The sequence below is a fragment of the Hakea prostrata genome, chromosome 2 (assembly GCF_041222555.1).
Source record: "Hakea prostrata isolate BN-2017 chromosome 2, UWA_Hpros_2, whole genome shotgun sequence".
Taxonomy (NCBI): domain Eukaryota; kingdom Viridiplantae; phylum Streptophyta; class Magnoliopsida; order Proteales; family Proteaceae; genus Hakea; species Hakea prostrata.
This window is the reverse complement of record NC_142601.1, coordinates 28,261,436-28,281,781: the sequence shown is the minus strand read 5'-3', so window position 1 is coordinate 28,281,781 and position 20,346 is coordinate 28,261,436. Positions and strand designations below refer to the sequence as shown.

Sequence of the window (20,346 nt, the reverse complement as noted above, 5' to 3'; positions counted from 1 at the left end):
GTGATGCGCTTATTCATCTCTTCATCCCGCTTGTTTGAACCATTGTGGTTCTTTTTGTCCTTTGAAGCTTTTGTTGGATCTGTATTGCTTCCTCAATCTCCGTCTTAGTCGACTGGAGGATTCTTTTTTGGAATAACTTCTTTCGAAATTTAAGAATTTGTTGTCTCTTTCTACACCTCCTTCTGAGATATCTGGTCGATCGTGGATGGTCGGTTATGCCTGCTCCCTTCAGGACTTTTTTGTTTTTTCTGAGAATCTGCTTCGGGAGCGATTATGTGACGCATGGCCATTTTGATCAACTCACCCAGGGATGAGATTTCTTTCCTCATCGCAGACTACTCCTTTTGAACTTCGACAATTTGATGCATTGTCGCGTATTGACTTGCTTGAGGGTCTGGAAGAATTGGAGGCTCTTGCTGAATTTGGAGTTCAGGAATTTTTTCCATCATTTTGGAACTGTGCCTTGGTCGACCTCCTTTTCTCCGTCAGATCCATCTTCGATTACCAAACCTGATCTTGTCCTCATAATGGCTTTTTGATCAGAGGTTCCCACAGACGGCGCCAATTGTTGCTACACAATCCTTTTCGTCCTTTCAGCCGATTGAACTTGCAAGAATGAGCTCGACCGTGGAGGTCGAGTTTTCACCTCCGACGATCTAGTTAGGGATCCGACTAAGGAAGGCAAGAAAGTAATGAACAATAATAATTCGAATAGTGATAGTTCTATTCAGCGTACCTTTCTCTTGTGAAGTCATACCTTTTTATAGCTTTTCTAGGTCAGAGTTTTACTGAAACTCAAACCTTAGTAAGTCGGCTATGTGAATCCTAGTGATTGAGTATCACTCGAATACGAATAGTTGAATTCTACTGGAATACTATTCTTCTTGGAATACGACTCACTATTCAGCCGACCTTACTTGGTCCAGTTCTATTTTATCTTGGTCGGCATCTTGGTCTGATCTGCTCAGGTTTGTACCGAACTGGTTCGGTTTATGCCGAGCTGGTTCGGTTTGTACCGAACTGGTTTACTTGATATATTTCTCCCTTATCAGATTTGTTCCAGTTTGTTCCACATTTCGATGGGGGGGGGGGAGACATTGTCATCCTCACTTAAACATCTGATCACACCGTATGTGATGTTCCATAGCATGCAACCAATTACATTTTTCATAACTTCAGTTCTTAACATAAGTTCAATGCCTTCAAAAAAAGCATATGGGTCATCTATAACTCTTAATAGTCATTGTTGGGCCATTAAGGCCTTCACCTGCCTTTTCCATATGCCAAAGTCACCAGTGCCATCAAATTTTTCAATGTCAATAATTGAGCTTCCCTTTGGGACTTCGAATCAGGGTGTTTAGGGTTTTCACCCACACCTAAGGTCACACTAGGGCTGACAGCAGACATACTTGGGGAACTTACCTCCCCGAAAATCTCAAACCCCTTTTATGATCCAATTTTACCAAATAAAACAACTATCACTCAAATAATACAGACCTGGAATATAACAATAAGAATTGACACACTACAGATGCTGACCATGAAAAATTAAAGACCAAACATCAGTTCACAAGGCTAATTGGTAATCAATTGTCAACAAACAAGCCACGATCATTCAAATTAGATATTCACAAATCAGAATAGGTATCATATATATGGTGAATAACATACAGAAATATCAATTATGCAAATCAAACCCTAACCAAAACCAATTAACAATTTCGTTAGTCAAACAGGTATATGATTGCAATAATTGATCAAAGCATATGTAAATCACCACAATGATAACGATGAATCAGATCATCACAGAGCAAAAGCCCCAAAAATTTTCACCAAAGAAATGAGCCAAACTATGGCTTTGATACCACTGTTATAACGTGCCTAAGTGATTAAGCTAAAGAGAGTGAGAGATTGCAAGAATCACAAACACGAGTGGGTTTGATGACAGAGTTCCATCCTTATGGATCTACATCTCCTGGGCTCAAGAACAGAGCCTGGTGCACTATGAAATTAGGAGAGTTTTAGCCTTACAAATTACAACAATAAATGCCAACAAAGGTAGACTACAACCACGCGATCTCAAACCACAGAAATTCCCTTCGAAATTACGCATTCAGCCGTTGCAATTGCCACCACAACAAAGCCTCCACAGGGTTCTCCAAGAACCCTAACTGTCACGCAGAGATGAAGAAGACGAATATAACATGACCCAAAATTACTTACCGTCAAGCCAGTCGATCCAAATACAATATATAACCATGACTTGAACCAAGGAATTGGCGCCAGTTCAGATGGGTTGAAGCCAGAGAAATAAAAATAGGATTTGTTCATCCAACAAATCATAATTAAGACGGTATGAGTTTAGATCTCTAGAAAACTAGTTAGAACATATGTTAAATTGGGCCTAGCAACCCAAGTAAAACCGCGGGGGCGGGGGGGGGGAGGGTAAAAATTCAATACAAATACTTAAAACCATTGAGGAATATACCATGTGAAATCCACCTCTATAGATTCAATTTTGAATCTTTCGAATACATTCGCAGAATTAGGATCCTCTATCAGTGAGGGTAGAAGACCATGCTCCCTTCAAACTCCTCAATCATATATTTAAGAAGAAAGTTCACTTTTGAGCAATGAAAAGATAGACCAAAAGTTAACTCCTGTTCCAAATATGTGGTATATTAATGTGAAGGGAGAGTAATAGGGATAGAGGGCAACAGGGGCAGAGGATCCCGACTCATTGATATGGTCTTATAAAAATCGTCTCATGTGGGCCCTGCATCACATTCACGAGGCTGGGAATGATTTTAGGAATTTTAAGATAAAATCCAACAAAAGTTAAAAGGAAAATCAAATCCCCATCATGGATGCATTATTTAAGATAATCAGATCATCCACCATCATGGAAGCCATTATTCAAGAGAATCTCGTTATAATCTTTTTTTTTTAGTACAGAAGTAAACAATCAATAATCTCATGTATTTAAAATGCTAAAAAAAATTGTTAAGAATATATTTAATATTAACGGTCACATGTCGAGTAACTTGGACTGCACATGCTTTGACAACTCCTCTAATGCGACATCCACGGCGTCTCGAAACCCTATATTAGTCGCATTCGGGTGCACGTACGTTATCCTTGGTATCATATCGATAACTCCGTTCCGCATCTTCTCCACCCGTTCGATTGGAATCTTCGCAAGAACCTCTTCGATCCTTTTCGCATCCTTCTCATCTATGTAAACCGAGTACTCACTACGCTCACCTGGCAAGTACCATGCATACTGAGTATACGCTGTGTGGGGTGAGAAGAAGACCGGAATGCACCCGGCGAGCACGGAGTCGAATGTGGATCGGCGAGTGAACGAGTCACCCGGAGCTTGCATGCAAAACTGCGACAACTTCATTACCTTCATCACCTCCTCTGGTTGATGACACTTGCTCGCACCCGGCTCGCATTTGAGGAGATTACACCGAGTCGACTCGGCGCATTGCTGGAGAATCTCTTCCCTGATAGCTGCCTTCTCTAGACCTTTACGTGGGGCCCCCACAAAGGAAAAGAGATGGGGCCGTTCCATGAGTCTCATCTCCTCCTGCCACGTCAGCATATCTTCGGACCGCATGGGATGAAAGTAGGAAGAGTAGGGGATGCCGTACTGGTTGCTGCCCTCCCAAGGGTGGCGCTCCACCGTCAACACCGACATGTTCTTCACAAATGGAAGGTTGAGTAAACAATTGGCGCCAAAGTCGGGATAGTTGGGGTTCCTCATGAAATCCCAGGCGGTCCTGCCGAGAGCGAGAAAGTGGTCCCTACCCTGATGCTTTTGCCACGTAGGAAGATGACTCAGATGTTCAACAAGATCTACGGCCAGGCGATCACGTTCGGTCAGATCGGTTTCTCGGAACTTGCTAGAGGCGTGAAGGCCGCCGTAGAAGGGGACGTAAAAGAGGGTGGCTTCGTCGGGATTGGTGGTCCGGCAAGGGTGATTTTCAACACGTGCGTGAAAAATCATCTCGGCGATGAACTGATGGGTGGCGAACCAGTTGCGACCCATGTTGGGTAGAGGCTGACCGAGTCCCCTGTTTGCGACGTGAGGGCACATATCCGTGTAGACATTCAGGTTCCGGCAGTCACTGAGCAGGCCAAGATTAAACCTTGCCGGCAGATCGTACACAAACACTCGCACACTTCCATCGCAGACAGGAACTTTCAAAAGAGACTTCGCTTCTGTTTCTGCTGCTGTTTTTGCTGCGGCTGCAATTACTGTGTTTGTAAGAGACTCTATCGCTTCTTTCCCATGAGTAACAGTGGGGATCGTTCTGTGAGTGTTCGAATTGGAAGGGAAGAAGCAGAAGTAGAGAAGAAGGAACCAAATGAGAAGGAAGGTGAGCAAGGAGAGAGAAAATTTGAGGAGATCGTTGCTGTTGCTGTTGTCTTTGAATTTGAAGGAATAAGAGTTTCTACCTTCATACACTACCTTCGAACTTGCAGATCGAAGCTTTCTCAACAACATTATTGTAATTAGCTGATGCTGCTTCTTTGTCAGTTCCTCTTGGAGGTCTTTGAAGCCAATGAGAAGAACAGGGTTCCACTGCTACTCTGTCGGTGCAAAAGAAAGAGAAGAGAAGCGAGTGAGAATGGGTTGTGGAAATTTGAGGCAAGAAAGCATAGAATAGAAAACCAAATTGACTTTGAGCGTGTTAAATTCGGTGCAGACTGGTAGGAATAATTTAATATTTTCATTTTATTTTTGGTAAATTTGTTCCTTGATTCTTTTTCCATAATAAAGTGTAAGGAAGAAGGAAAGCAAAAAGATGTGGTTGCTAGCTAGCTAGCTGACGGCCTTTGGTACCAGCTTTCATACTAACCGTCCACGTGTTTATTTATAACGAAAATCAATGCGATATTTCTTAATAAAAAAAAAATATTTGTGTATAAGAAGAAGAAAGAAACAAAAGATTAGGTTAATTTACTCGGACGTGTCGGCCTGTCACCATTAAAACAAATATATTTTAGCGATGGAATTGGGATGGATTTAAGTGTTTTCATATTATTAATTTAGTATTGGGGCGTCAATAAAACCAGTCGGTTCGAACCGGTCCATCTTTTTAATTGGAAAGGTAAATTTAATTATAAAGTAATTAATTTTGACAGGATTGTCGGCGATATATCGCTGGGGGCGGACACGACTCCCCCTAGCGACACGATATTTACAATATATCGGCGATATGTGGCCAAAAAATCAGTGATATATCTCTAAATTCGCATATATAACATTGTTTCATTCGTTTTTCGTTCGACTTTTGCCAAAGTGACATAGGACCTCTACTTCGTCGACAACAATATATGAAGCATGAGTCATAGTCAACATAATTGTATAATGAATTGTAAACTTTAGTACATCTATTTACTAGTTGTGTATTTGTGTTTTGTTTACATATTTACATTAGTTTATATGAATTTTCCAAACTTCCAGTTTTGCCCGCATATAGCCGGACATGTGTTAATTATAAACTTTAGATTAGGTAATGTTTTAGGTCAAAATATCACTCCCAATGTGTTTATTGTTCTCAAATTAGGCTACACGTCAAATTTCAGGTCAAAATGACCCGAAATACCCTTCGAAATAGGGGTAGGATGCCAAAAGTCGGCTGATATCTGGCGACATGTCGCCATGGTCCGACACGGCGACACTGATCGACATGTCGGACCATGGGTAGGATGCAAGTTAGCCTTCATGCCAACCCCACTTGGCCCTACCCAACCGTAATTTAGTTAAATTAAAACTATATATAAATTGAATTTGAATAAATAAAAGGCTAACCAAATATCCCACTAACCACCCGGTAAATAGCTGCATTTTACAACTAAGAAGTCAAGGTAAATAAGGGCTAAACCAACCCTATCAAGGGGATTCAGGATGGGTCGGGCTTAGGAGAACTTTGTCAAGGCAAAGTTAGGCTTAGACTAGCTCGACACCAACCTCGTCCATTGACACCCCTAGTTTGCCGTTCACTTGAATCAAAATCGTGTCACTTATATTGTATTATATTATATCAAATAGATATGGTATAGTGTTGGTCTAATATAGTCGTACCATTTGATAAAGAGTTTTTTACTTCTCACTCCCTTAAGTGGAGGTAAAATTGAAGGTGCCTCCCTTAAATGTCAAAAAATTACTTTTAACTCAACTTAATATTACTAGTTACTCACATTTAACGGAGTCAGTTTAGATTCTATTTAGTCCCATAATGAAGTGACCAAAATACCCTCCTACGTATCAATTTATTAAGTATACATTGGTAACGCTTCCGTTCTGAGAGACTTGTTCTTGTGTAAAACCCTTTTTACATGTTTATGTACTAAGAAACCATTTTTTGTTTGCAAATGGGTGTTTGATAAACCTGTTTTCAAAATATTTCAAGAATACTATTACAACAAGTTGGTGTTTGATAAACTCTGGTAAAGAAAATATGTTCCTATTATAAAAATTTTAAATTACCATCAAAATTACAACTTAATCGTGCCTCACAAAAAATATGGATATAAACTTAAAAGATTAGAATACCCATGAATGAGAGAGAAAAATGTTAGAAGATCGCTATCAAAATTGGTGCATTGCATTTGTAAAATATATCAACCAATCCTTAATAAAACAGGGCTCAAATTAATTGAACATCTTCTATTCAGTTTATTCAAATAGACCATTTACATCATTATGCATCTGGAAATTGACCAACCACCAGAGACCTGCAAAATAAGAGTTAGCTGTACGATGACTCATCAATTAGGAAGCCGCCTCCGATGGTTGAATCAATAATGCACCACTCTAGAGCCTTGACTAATTATAGAGCTTAATTAATTGAAAATCAAATTAGAGGGAAACGACTTAGTTACCTCCTTTCCTTGCTCGGTGTTGACTTATATATGTCTTACCTTTAACTCCCGATTGTTGGATTAATCAATAGGCCTTATTTTTTACCGTTCAATCATTGGATTTAATTCCCCTAATTTGGGTTGTTGTACATTCCTTTCTATGCACGATTGCCTTCCATTCGTATCCCCCGGATTCCACAAGATCATGACTCCCACCTTAATTAAATTCCTTCGTATGCAAGAAACCATCTATCACATACACCCAGCCGGTACCCTATCTAGCATGCCTGAGTGTGTGATCCATAGCCCCAAAGATCTGTATTGAGGAAATCAACCTCCAACATTTATAATAATATAATCAAGAACAAGACTAAATCAATGTTAAACTACATTAAGTGAAAGATCAAGATAAGATTCAAAAGAATAAATAACATAATCAAAGTGCAAAAAAATGATACCAATAATATAATCAAGTGTAGAGAGTAGTGGAAAATCACTCCATAGAAATAGCGGAAATGTAGATCGAAAGTAAAAAGAAAGATTACAATCGATTCCCAAAACAAAAGGAATAGAAAAGAAGTAATCAAAACTAAACAAATGTCTCTTCAAGCCTATAGAGAACACTTCTAAAGTAAAAGTCTCGGTATTTAGATAACGCTACACCAGCACATGAGTACGACTAATCCTGGTATGATACTTTGTCACCATAATATTCTTCATCGTCATAGTCACCGTAGCTAGCACCTTGGGTGTAGTGTGAGTCATCCGGAGCAAACTCCTATGCGGCTCCGTCATAGTCGTCAACACCTGCAGATAGATCTAACAAAGATGTTTGCAAAAAGGAATGAGTTCAAAAGAATTCAGCAAGACAGTTTATTCCATAATAACACAGTAAAGCATGATAGCAAAACATAAAGGATGCAAGATGATATGAAATAGACAATGCATGTATGATTCTAACTCTATGTATGCTGGTCTCTATTGGCAGACATGCTTTAAGCCATACTTCTTTGGGTAAGTCTCAAATCACTCTCCCTCAACCATCTCGGTTTCTCCAATGGTAATTGGGTCCTGGATCCTAGGGCTGCAACTGGGCCGAGCTTTTGCAATCCCAAGCCCAACCCTATATATTATAATATGAGATAATTCCCGCCCTGACCCTAGTTCAGGCCCAATGATTATTGTCCCGACCCTAAGCCCTATAGGGCCAAGCCAAGCCCATTCCCACCCTAATTGGCCCTAATTGGGCCGGGTCGGGATGGGTCTAATTGGCCCTGACCCTGATTGGCTCTGATTGGCCCTGGCCCTGACCCTAATTAGCCCTGATTGGCCCTGTCCCTGGCCCTAATTAGCCTTGACTCTGATTAGCCTTGTCCTTGGCCTTGATAGACCTTATCTTGGCCTTAGCCTTAATTGGTCTTTATCCTTGGACCTAAAATATCAAATGTAAATTCATAAAAAATATAATAATAATAAAAATAAAAGTATCATAAGTAAACTAAAAATAAAATTCATAGAAATATAAGATGATTCAAGCTCATACAAAATGATAAAATAGTCAATAAGTTGATAGTGTTGCTTTAAACTTAAATAAATTCATACTCCCTACTTTTATATTGATCTCTGAAAGTCTCTCATTACTTTGATTATAGAAATTGAAAACCTCTCCCATTACTTTGGTGATGAAAATTGAAAACCCCTCACATTGATATCCTTATTCAAAAAAAAAAAAAAAAAAAAATCATATTCAAAACTTTGTTAACAAATAAATCAATGATAATTTAGTATTGATATTTTTTTTGTAATTAAAAAAAATTATATTTTAGTTACAAACATAGCTATCTCTCCTTAATAAGTTATTTATTTTCCCTCTGAAATATCACATTGGAGGCAAAAGAAAGATGTCAATATTCATGATGAGAAGTTGGGGTGTAGATTTGTTAGATATTAATTCTCTATATTACTAGCTTTTATTATTTATAATATATTATCTCGCCTTAGTCAAAAAAAAAAAAAAAATCAATGATTTTTTGGAACTAAAAATGACTTAGTTCAAAAAATAAAAATTATCTTAAAATAATATAAAAAGTGAACTAGTCTAACATGATAAAAATGACTGAAAGTCAAAGTCGAGACTTAGAGTTATATTAATGTTAATGTGAAGATTAAGGTAAAAATCTAATATTTGATCATATGCAAATTAACATTAAGACCAGAGCCAAAATTAGGGTCAGGATTGGACCAAAATTTGGTGGATCCTTACTACATTGGTAATGAAGACATAATTAATTTTTATTAATTTTTTACAAAACATGATCATGTTTTTAAAATTTGACACATGTCAAATATTCACCCATGTGGATTATAATTAATTCCTCTCCATATGGGTGGAGGGTCCATACTCAAATCAAGGCCAAAATCATGGGCGTAGATCAAGGCCAAGATTAGGGCTAATATTAGGGTCAGGATCAGGGCCAAGATCAGGATCAGAATCAGGGTCAAAATCAGGGTCAATATCAAGGTCAGAATCAGGGCTAAGATCAGGGTCGAGATCAAGGCCAAAATCGGGGCTAGAATCGGGGCCGATGATCGGGGCCAAAATCAGGGACAGATCGAGATGGGCTGGGCGGGCCAGAGAGTAATCTCAGGCCCGCCCTTGGCCCTAGTTCAGGGCCAGAATATTTTGGCCCTAACCCACCCTTAGGGCCAAAATCTTTAGCCCAAGCCCTATTCGGGCTCAGGGTGGGCTTAGGGCAGGTCAGGGCCGCTAGGGCCAAACTTGCACCCCTATTGCATCCCTCTCGGACATTCTGTCACATCCCCCCAGCCGGTACCCTAACTGGCATACCCGGGAGTGTGATCCACAGCCCCGAAGATCAAGTATCGAAGAAATCATCCTCCCACATATACAATAACATAATCATAAACAAGAAATAATCAAGGTTTAAACATTATAAACAAAATATTTAACTCAAGAAAGAATAAATGATATAATCAGAGTGCGGAAAAGATACCAGATATCCGAAGATATCAAGATAAGTAAAGTGAGGCGGAAACTCACTTCACAAACATAGCGGAACGTAGAATGAAAGTTTAAAATGAAATACAACTGAAACAAATGTACTAATAAATAAACTAAGAATATGAGTCTTCAAGTTTATAGATGACGTCTTCATAAGTATGGACTTCATCAATCCAACGGATTTGTTCTAACTCTACGCTGCCTTCAAAGGTAGTACGCAGCTTGATCCGTCGAGGGATCATCAGAGTAAGCTTGATCATTGCCAGCACCTTGCGTGAAATACGCTTCATCGGCTTGCGCTTCACTATACTGCTCGTCATAATATTCTGTACCTGTAGGATAATCTAACAAGAAAATGTGCAAAAAGGAATGAGTTTCGAAGAAACTCAGTAAGGCAAGTTAATCCATAACATCATAGATAACATGTGGAAAAACATAACATGATGCAATGCAATATGGAATAGATAAAGTATGAATGCATCTAAACTCTATGTATGCTGGTCTCTATGGTAGACATGCTTTAAGTCATAGCACCGTACTTCTTTGGGTAGGCCAATCACTCCCCCTCAGCCATCCTGGCATCTTGGGTCTGCCAGGTAATTGGGTAAAGTCCTCATCAAACCATGGTAGGGGATTTAGTCAACACACTCTCTCACAACCATTTGGCATAAGTACCGGCACATGTCAGGGAAAAGCCTAGCCCAATGCAAGTCATCTAGTTAGTTACATCAACTCAACTCCAGATACTTCCATTCCTTGCCCCGGGCGATCCTTTCCGGTATCCTTTCCACTAGAGTCCTAATAGTCCCGGACTACGGACTCATCAACCCTATTGGTTATCCACATATGGTAAACGGGAAGCTCTCATGTCCCCTCACGGATCATTTCACCGGTCTTGAGCGCCCATGAGCCCAAGTCTAGCCATATGCAACCCTCCAATAAATGGCCCCCACAATGTGATTCCCGTCCTCTCACGGGTTGGTTACCGGTCTTGAGCGCCCGTGAATCCCCATTGCTACCACGGGTCGTTCGGTCTCAATACCCTTCCGAATCGAGTCTGATATAACAGGGGTATATCCTAGCCAAACACTGCTAGACATCCCTAGGTATGACAACCAATGATTCGGGAAAGCGTCGATGGGCATCTTCGGAGAACATCCCATACTATTCCCTCCGATGTCCAAGGACAGAAGTGTCAAAAAGACACTCCCCAATCCCAAACCAAACTTAAGCAAACACATTCTCAGATCAGTCATGACATATACAACCAACAGTTCATCATATACAAGAGAATGTAAAAGCAAAATCAGATTAGGTAATAATAAGTAATTCATATAACATGAATAATGAAAAAGATAATATAAACAAGTGCTACTGTTCTCACAGTAAGAGATCAGAATTAAATTATAATAACAGTAAGTAATCTCATAGTATCATAAGGTAGAAACCAGAGAACAAGCAATCTATGTAGTTAAGGAAATATCTGTCCTTACCTTGATTATCGAAGAAGATGATTCAAAGATCAAAGAGAGCAACTCCAAACTTAGCAACTAGACTCCTAACAATCATAGATACAACATTAGGGAAGATGCCTAAAAGATCAGAGAGCAAACGAATCAAATCGGGCGAAAAACGAAGCTACTAACTCCTTTGGTCGAGTGCTTGGTAGACTGGCCCAGTCGACCAAGCAAGTCAAGACGGAATTGTACAGACTGCTTTGGCCATAACTTCCTCGTTTGAAGTCGGAATGATCCGAAATTCGAAGGGGAACTTCCTAGGATGTATTATAATCATATAGGAAGATAAAAACATCAAGTCATGGTTAAAATTTTGGTTCTTGATTTAACCCAAGAAATTAGGGTTTCAACCTTATGATTCCCATAAAAAGGTTGAGATCACATAATGAAAGGGAAATAAATGATTGCCAATTATAACAAGAAAATCATAGAAATTATAGTTTAGGTTACTAGAAATATTACCCATGAGGTTTCCCTCGCATGGGAGGTTAACAAGAGTTTCCAGAACTCAAGCAAGGGTTAGGGTTTCAAGAAAATCTTCGGCTAGGGTTGAGATCATGATGATGATCATAGATCTCAGAGAAACGAAGGAGATCACGAAGGGATGGTTGCAAGGATGCATCATCTACTTCCTGATCTCAATCAAGAACAAGATCAAGAAAAGAAAATTAATAATTCAGAAGAGATACTAACCTTGAATTGTAAGAACAGAGAAGAGAGGCTTCAGATCTGCAGAGGAATCTTCGAAATCACTAGAGAGAGTTTCGGAGAGGTGTTCTCACGTTCACAAAGTGTTTAGGAGGCAGCCGTAACAAAGAAATACGAAGTAGGGTTTAAATAAGAGTGAAAAACCCTAAAATTACAATTTCTCGGATTTCACCTTCCTTTGGTCGAGTGCTTGGTCGAGTGGCCCACTCGACCGGTCGATCGACCAAGGCGAAAGAAGGAATAATCAGGGATTTGGAGGATCAAATGGGCTTTAAACCTTATGGGCTTTTGCATACACATCAAGTAACAAGTCAAGTGTGAAGAAATACCTTCAAACCAAGTCAGATAATACTCCAAGTCCTTCAATTAATCTCATCTTCAGACAACTGCAGCTTCCTTTCCAAATCTACACAGACATCCAAGTATGGAACTCCATCAACAACATCCATGGGTTCAGAGTCAAACACCATGTCTTCTACTGAGATGGTCCATAGTTGGCTTCTTTCTTTACTCCGGGTCTTCGGACCTAAAAACAACCGGGTTACCGGGTCAAGGTCAGGGTTAGGTTAGGGCTGGGTTTCACACATTCCATGGCTGGGGTTTAGGTCACCACTCTCTCACATCACCATTGGTCTTAGTATTGATGCATGTCAAGGTTAAACCTAGCCCAATGCAAGTCTTCTACTTAGTTATATCAAGTCAGAGTTAGATACTTCCATTCATCACCTCTCGCGATCCTTTCCGGCATCCTTTTCACTAGAGTCAGCGTATCCTATGGCTACAACCAATTCAAACTACAGACTCATTAGCCCTAATGGTCATCCACAAATAGTAAATGGGAAGCTCTCATGTCCTCTCATGGGTTGGTTACTGATCTTGAGCGCCATGAGCCCAAGTCTACTACTGCAACCCTACCAATGAATGGTCCCCACAATGTGATTCATGTCCTCTCACGGGTTGGTTACCGGTCTTGAGCGCCCACAAACCCCCATTGCTGCCACGGGTTACTCGGTCTTAATACCCTTCCGAATCAGGTTTGATATAACAGGGACATCCTAGCCAAACACTACTAGACAAGCCCTAGGTATGTCAACCAATAATCTGGGAAAGAGTCAAGGGGCACCATAGGAAATGTCTCATACCAATTCCACTGATGTCCAAAGACAGAAACGTCAAAAGGACATTTCCCATTCCCAAATTATACTTAAGCGATTACATTCCCAAATCAGCCATTCACACACACAACTGATAACACAATACATAAGGAAACATAGCTTGTGTCATAGGCAATACCTACATTAAGCATGCTTTACTTGATCTTGGTGTGAGTGTGAATCTTTTGCCTTATCAAGTCTATAAGAAACCAGGATTGGGAGAATTGAAAGCAACTAAAACTAGTCTTCAGTTGGCAGATAATCGGTTAAGTTTTCTAAAGGGATGGTTGAAAATGTTTTAATTAAGGTGGGAGAATTCATTTTTCCAATTGATTTCATTGTTTTAGATACCAAGCCTTTCTCACTCAATGATGAAATCCCAAAAATTCTAGGATGACCATTTTTGGCTACTAGCAATGCATTTATCAATTGTGGGAATTGCCTCTTACGGTATCTTTCAAAAATCAAACAGTGGAGTTTAATGTGTGCAAAATAGAGAAGCAACCACACATGAAAGAAGAGATCAATATGCTTGATAAATTTTTGGATTTTTCTAATGATTTGATTACTTACTTTGATATTGAGTTTGATTCAGAATTTCAAGAATATATTGATATGTTGGATGATGATAGTGAGACCTTCTTTTCTAAAGTCTTAGGTTTTCACACTCCTTTAGAGCCCATTGGACCCCTATTGTAACAACCCCCGTAATTCTAACCCGGAATCCATATTGCAGGTCTGATAACCTAAAAGTCTAGCCTGGTTAAGTTGTGGGTATCCGGATTGAAGTCCATGATCCATATCCGAACCCATGGACCTTGGATTCTCTTGATGAAAAACCTGCCTTACTTGGAAGTTGGATCCCTGATGGAAGGCAAATGGCATTTGGAGATGTCCAGAATGAAGGTAAGACCTCCCCCATGTGTTGATTAGGGTTTGGTTGAGGTTGGGTGTCAACCCCTTGAGCAAAGCACCCAAGTACATCAATGTACTAGGAGGCTGCTTAAGGCGGTCGATTGAACCAATCAACCGCCCCAAGCGACCGCCAGGTCCTAATTGCAGGGTTTTGCCCTAATTTTGCCTCTGATCTCTATAAATAACAACCCTCACCCTATTAACGTATTATTATACTCGGGATTGCTGTTTTGGACGATTAGATGGCAGTGGAGACGTGCTGGAAGGTGAGCGAAGTGCGGATTGTGATCTGGAACCTTCTCCCCTCTATTCTTGCTGATCTGGTTGAGGTAAGTGAATCTCCATTCACCTATTCTCCTTCTTCAGCTATTGAATGATGTAGTATTGTTCCCTTTTTGTTGTTAGTTACCCTAGCTTGTTATTGTATCCCCTTTTTAATGTTCTTGAAAGGATCCTGTCCGAGAACGAATCCCTGCATTCGTGGAAAGGATGGATCTATTCAAGGGAAGGAAATTGGGTGATAGTTCTGTGTTAATTTTAGGGTTTCTGATTTACCCCTTGGTTATAGACATGTTATGTCACATCCACCCTAAGGGTGCCCTATCTGGATTACCCGGTGAAGTGATCCACAGCCCCAAAGATCAACTTTAGGAATGATCATATCCATTTAGCACAATAATTTAATCAAAAGCAGTAACAAATTAAAATTTTCAATTAACTTAATAATAAAAGTCAATGAAGAATCTCAGAAGAATCACAAAGAGCATCAGAGTGCAGAAAGATACTAATAAAATAATTAATCAAAATTGAAATGAGGCGGAAACCCATTCTACAATAACAACGGAAGGTAGATCGAGATAAGGTGCAGGTTACAACCAGTTCTTAAAAAAAAGGAAAGGAAAGGTAAACAACTAAATTACAGTTTCTTCTACCTTATACAATATTTCCTAAATAACAAAATTATAAGAAACTAAGCCAGGCCACATCTGCTCATGACAAAAATCAGTCTCGGACTGCTAATCTTTATCAACGTATTCACCGCCACCAGTGTGGTACAAGTCACCAACTTGGTCTTCAGAGAGTTGACCATCACAGTCAACAGTAGTAGTACCTGCAGAAAAGTCTAACAAAATATATTGCAAAAAGGAGTGAGTTCAAAAGAACTCAGCAAGGTAGTCATTCCATAAAGTATAAACCATATGATACAAGCCATAACATGATGCAATATGATATGGAACATATGATGCAAATATGGTTCTAACTCTATGAATGCTGGTCTCTAAGGTAGACATGCTTTAAGTCATAGCACCATACTTCTCTGGGTCGTCTGTCACTCTCCCATTCCATATCTTGGGAATGCCCGGGGAATATCGGTAAAGTCATCTCAAAAACCATGGTAAGGGAATCGGTCACCGCTCTCTCACATCACCATTTGGTATGAGTATTGGCGCATGTCACAGTAAAGCCTAGCCCAATGCAAGTCATCTACTCAGTCATATCAACTCAGATCCAGATACGTCCATTCCTCGCCCCAGGCGATCCTTTCCGGTATCCTTCACACTAGAGTCAGCGTAATCCTGGATTACGGACTCATCAACCCTATTGGTCATCCACAAATAGTAAACGGGAAGCTCTCACGTCCTCTCGCGGGTTGGTTACCGGTCTTGAGCGCCCGTGAGCCCAAGTCTATCCATTTGCAACCCTACCAATAAATGGCTCCCACAATGAGATTTATAACCTCTCACGGATTGGTTACCGGTCTTGAGTGCCCACAAATCCCCACTGCTAGCACGGGTCGTTCGGTCTCAATGCCCTTCCAATTTGGGTCTGATACGACAGGGACATCCTAGCCAAACAACTAGACAGTCCTATGTATGTCATCCAATAACCCGGAAAAGAGTCGATAGGCACCTTCGGAGAACATCCCATACTATTCCCTCCGGTGCCCAAGGACAGAAGTGTCAATAGGACACTCCCCAATCCCAAGTTATACGTAGGCTACATATTCAAGTTCATCATATCTCATGTATCCAATACATCTTCATAATACAAGTTAAATCATGATATTGAAATAAATCATCATAGACATAAGTAATCAAGAATAATAATATAACATGACACAAATATAAAGATTTCAATGCTACTGTCCTAACACATATATAACAGTCTTATAATGATTAAAAGTAGTCAAGAGACTCCATTCTTTAAATAAGAACACAAGTCATAAGTTGATGACTTATATGTTTATGGAGATAACCATCCTTACCTTAATCAAGTTGTAAATAAAATCAATGATCACCAAGAATAGTCCCAAAAGTCAGTGTTGGTACCCTAGACAACATACAAGTAACATCAGAGAAGAAAACATTCGAATCGGGGTTCAAACGGATCAATTCGGCTGAGTACAGGGCATTAACAACTCTTGGTTGACTGGCTTGGTCGACTATCAGTCGACCAAGCAGTAAGCCATCGACCAAGACTTGTTAACTTCAGGACAGCAATGGAAACTTGATCCGAAACTGCCCTTCCGGTTCTCCGATCATCACGAAATTTGGAGGGCAAGTTTATAACAGTAAGAGAATACTACACACTAATTTTCATGATGATCCAACGGTTCAATAAAAAATGCCCAATTCGAAATCTTAGGTTCTATATGGTAATTATCAAGAATCAAAATGGAATTGATAGAAATTGTAAAGGATGATGGGAATCAATCAAATGAATGTTAAGAATCAAGTTAGAATCTTAATTTCATTATAGTCTAAGCTTAACATGCATATTCATATCAGATTTGAATCAAAATAGAATAAATTGAAGAGAATAAAAGTGATGGAGTGCAATTAATCTCAATTGAATCATAATCATAGTATGAGTGAGGAAGATTAAGGAATTGGAAAGGGGAAACTCATGGTTGAGTGTTTGCAAGATTGCAGCACTTCAGCCATGGTCTCAAGATTATCAAATGATAGAAAATGAATAGATTAGAAGAAGAATAGAAGAAATCATACCTTGGATTGATGATTAATGTATAGACTAATGATTAGAGTCAAAGATCTTCAAAAACACCAAGAAAAGCTCAAGAGAGTGTCCAACCTTGTTCTCTGGAGTGCCAAAGCTTAGTTTAGGTCCTCATTCACGAGTTCCAAAAAGGTAGGGGCAAAATGGGAAGTGATTTAGTGAATATTAGAATTCCATTACTCTTGGTCGATTGGCTGGTTGACTGTCAGTCAACCAAGACATGAACGGCAACTTCAGGAGTGGATTCGAGAGGCTATACAAGGTCAAATCAAGTGAGATTTTTTCCTACAAGTCAATCAAGAAGTATAGTTTTCAGAAATACCTTCGGATCAAGCATTGGAGCTCATTAGGTTCTTCAACTAATTCAATCTTCTTCGATGCGCAAGCAGGATTGGTCAGACATAGTTCAACAACTTCGGACAGGGATTCGGAAGGCTATACAAGGTCAAATTGAGTGGGGTTTTCTTCTACAAGTCCATAAATAAGTCTAGTTTCAGGAAATACATTTGGATAGAGCACAGGAGTTCATTAGGTATTTCAACTAATTCACCCCTCTTCGGTGCGCAGATTCAGAACTAACACTGACAATGCTCTCAAGTGAGGGGCATCATCGTCAATGTCCATGGGCTTGGGCTCCGACACCAAGTCATCAACCAAAAGGGTCCACAAGTGTCTTTTCCCCCCACTTTGGGTCTTTGGACCCACAAACATAACAGATTCCGGGCCGGGTCAAGGTTAGGATAATGCCGGATATTACAGATCTACCCTAAGGGAAAGGTCTGGCATGGCTTCCTAAGGTTTTCAAAGATAATAATATTGAAATCAAGGTCCAACTTCAAGGTCTAACATCAAACAAGTCTTTCTTCACCCAAAACAAATAGGGTGCCCCGGGCTAGGTTTGGGCTGGATTTCATATTCTCTCCCCCTTAAAATAATTTCGTCCTCGAAATTGGGAGAGTACTAGGCTTTCGAAAGAGATGGAGATACATCTCTTTTACCTTGACTTTCTTCTCCCAAAATCTTCGAAAAACAAATAACAATAAGTCTTCGGAAAACAAATAACAAATCAAAAGTATGATCATGGTTTCATGAAGACTTCACAAGGATCATGGCGAAGACCAATATGAAGATCATAAAACCTTAAGAATGACAGGAGATTGTAGAATAGATGGTTGCAAGAACGCGGCATCTTTTTCTAGATCTCAATCACGAAGAATAAAACATGGTAAGAACAGATCAATACAACACAAGAGAGATTACTAACCTTTGATTGAGGAACAGGAGATGAAAGGCTTAAAGTCTTGGAACAATTAGAAGGAGTAACAAATCATGAATATCACACTCGATTTCTCTTCGAAATCATCATGTGGGGAATTTACAGGGTTATAGAGTGTATGGAGATCCTCTTTAGAACAACATGTATAGAAGAATCAATCATGGAAATGACTTAAGATCACCCTCTCATCAAAGGGAAGAATTTAGCAGGGGAAAAATATCAGCTTTGAGATAAACTTCTACCAAATGAAACTAGGCAACTCATACGACAGAGAATCAATCTAACAATATATATATATATATATATATATATATATATAGTAGGTATGCATTTGGTACAGCAACAAGGTTAGGATTAGGTGGGATTTCACATGTTAGGTTCAAAATTCGGATTGAGATCATCCCAAAATCGGATTGTAATCGGATAATCAAAAGCCTGAGTTTCGGATTGGAAACTATCTTGAGCCAAGCTACTGGCTGAGTCACAGTAAGTATGTGGCTTTTGGCTTTTAGTCCGTTTGACTCATTTGTCTTATATGATCTTGTAACCTTGTTTATAAGTGTTCTCTGTTTCTATTGAAAGTCTTATAATTGTTTGTGGATTGCATTCTAAAGAACTTCTACTTATTTACAAGTAAGGACATACATTCTTGTTTTTATGCAATGACTTGAACATGCTAGACCAGTTACTTTCTTTACGATTCTTTGATCATATACCTTGCTGTAACTATATTAAGCATGATGATATTATTGTATACTTGCTGTTGTGATGTTCTTTTATGTTCTTTATTGTTTATGATATTGAACGACTGGTTGTGGTATGATGGTGATTGGTGTATTGTAGTTGTGATGGAAAGGGTATTCCATTGGGATATCTTGGCTTGAGATATTAGAGGGCTGTGGTATGGGACACATGCTCACTGATGCCTCTAGCGCTATCATGACTGCTAGATGACATACCTAGGAAGTCTAGTATTGCATGGCTAGGTACCCCACATACTACTACCCTTTCGGTAGGGGAATTGAAGCCGGATGACCCGTGACGATGGTGATGTGACTCTATTTCATCCTATAGTGGTAACCAATCCATGCGGAGATTCAGTGGTCCACTGTTGTTCATGCAATGGTAGGGTTGCATATGTTAGCGTTGGGCTCATGGACGTCCAAGGAGTGGACTGGGTGTCTTGAGGAGTCATGAGAGCATTCCTCCCCAACAATATGTGGATGACCATAGGATTAGAGAGTGGAGTCCAATAGCGGTAGCCAGTCCGTGAGGGTTCTCATTCTTAGATTGTGAAGGATACGGAACCGAGTTGGTTGGTGCCATAGGGGAAGTATTTGGACTTCATGTAGTGTGTTACCATTATGCTTGCATTGGATTAGAAACCCTGACATGTGCCAGTACTCATTACCAATGGTCGTGGTAAGAGAGTGTTGTGTCACGCCCTCCCAGCCGGTACCCTATCTGGCATACCCGAGAGTGTGATCCACAGCCCGAAGATCAGGTATCGAGTGATCAACCTCCCACATAAAAAAAAAAAAAAAGGGGGAAAAAAAAAAAAAAAAAAAAAAAAAAAAAAAAAAAAAAAAAAAAAAAAAAAAAAAAGAAAAAAAAAAAGAGGGAAAAAAAAAAAGAGGAGGGAAAGAAAAAAAGAAAAGAGCCCAAAAAAAAACGCAAGTACATTGGGTAACTAAATTGTTCTCCACTTTATAGACAACATCCTTATAAGTGTAAATCTCATAAATGGCACAAGGACGCTTCCACTCAATGGTCGGACTAAGCATCGTACGGAGCATAACCACTGCGGGATCTTCGGAGTAATTGTGGTAACCGCAATCACCTTCCTGGAGATATGCCTCT

At 39.7% G+C, this 20,346-nt stretch overlaps 1 protein-coding gene across 1 annotated transcript; it reads right to left on the bottom strand.

The window, feature by feature from the left end:
* Positions 1-2,775: 2,775 nt before the first annotated feature.
* LOC149024177 (putative xyloglucan galactosyltransferase GT17) lies at positions 2,776-4,678 on the bottom strand. Its single transcript, XM_089142898.1, has one exon. The coding sequence runs from the start codon at positions 4,511-4,513 to the stop codon at positions 3,029-3,031; it is 1,485 nt and encodes a 494-aa protein (XP_088999024.1). The 5' UTR covers positions 4,514-4,678; the 3' UTR covers positions 2,776-3,028.
* Between the last annotated feature and the right edge of the window lie 15,668 nt (positions 4,679-20,346).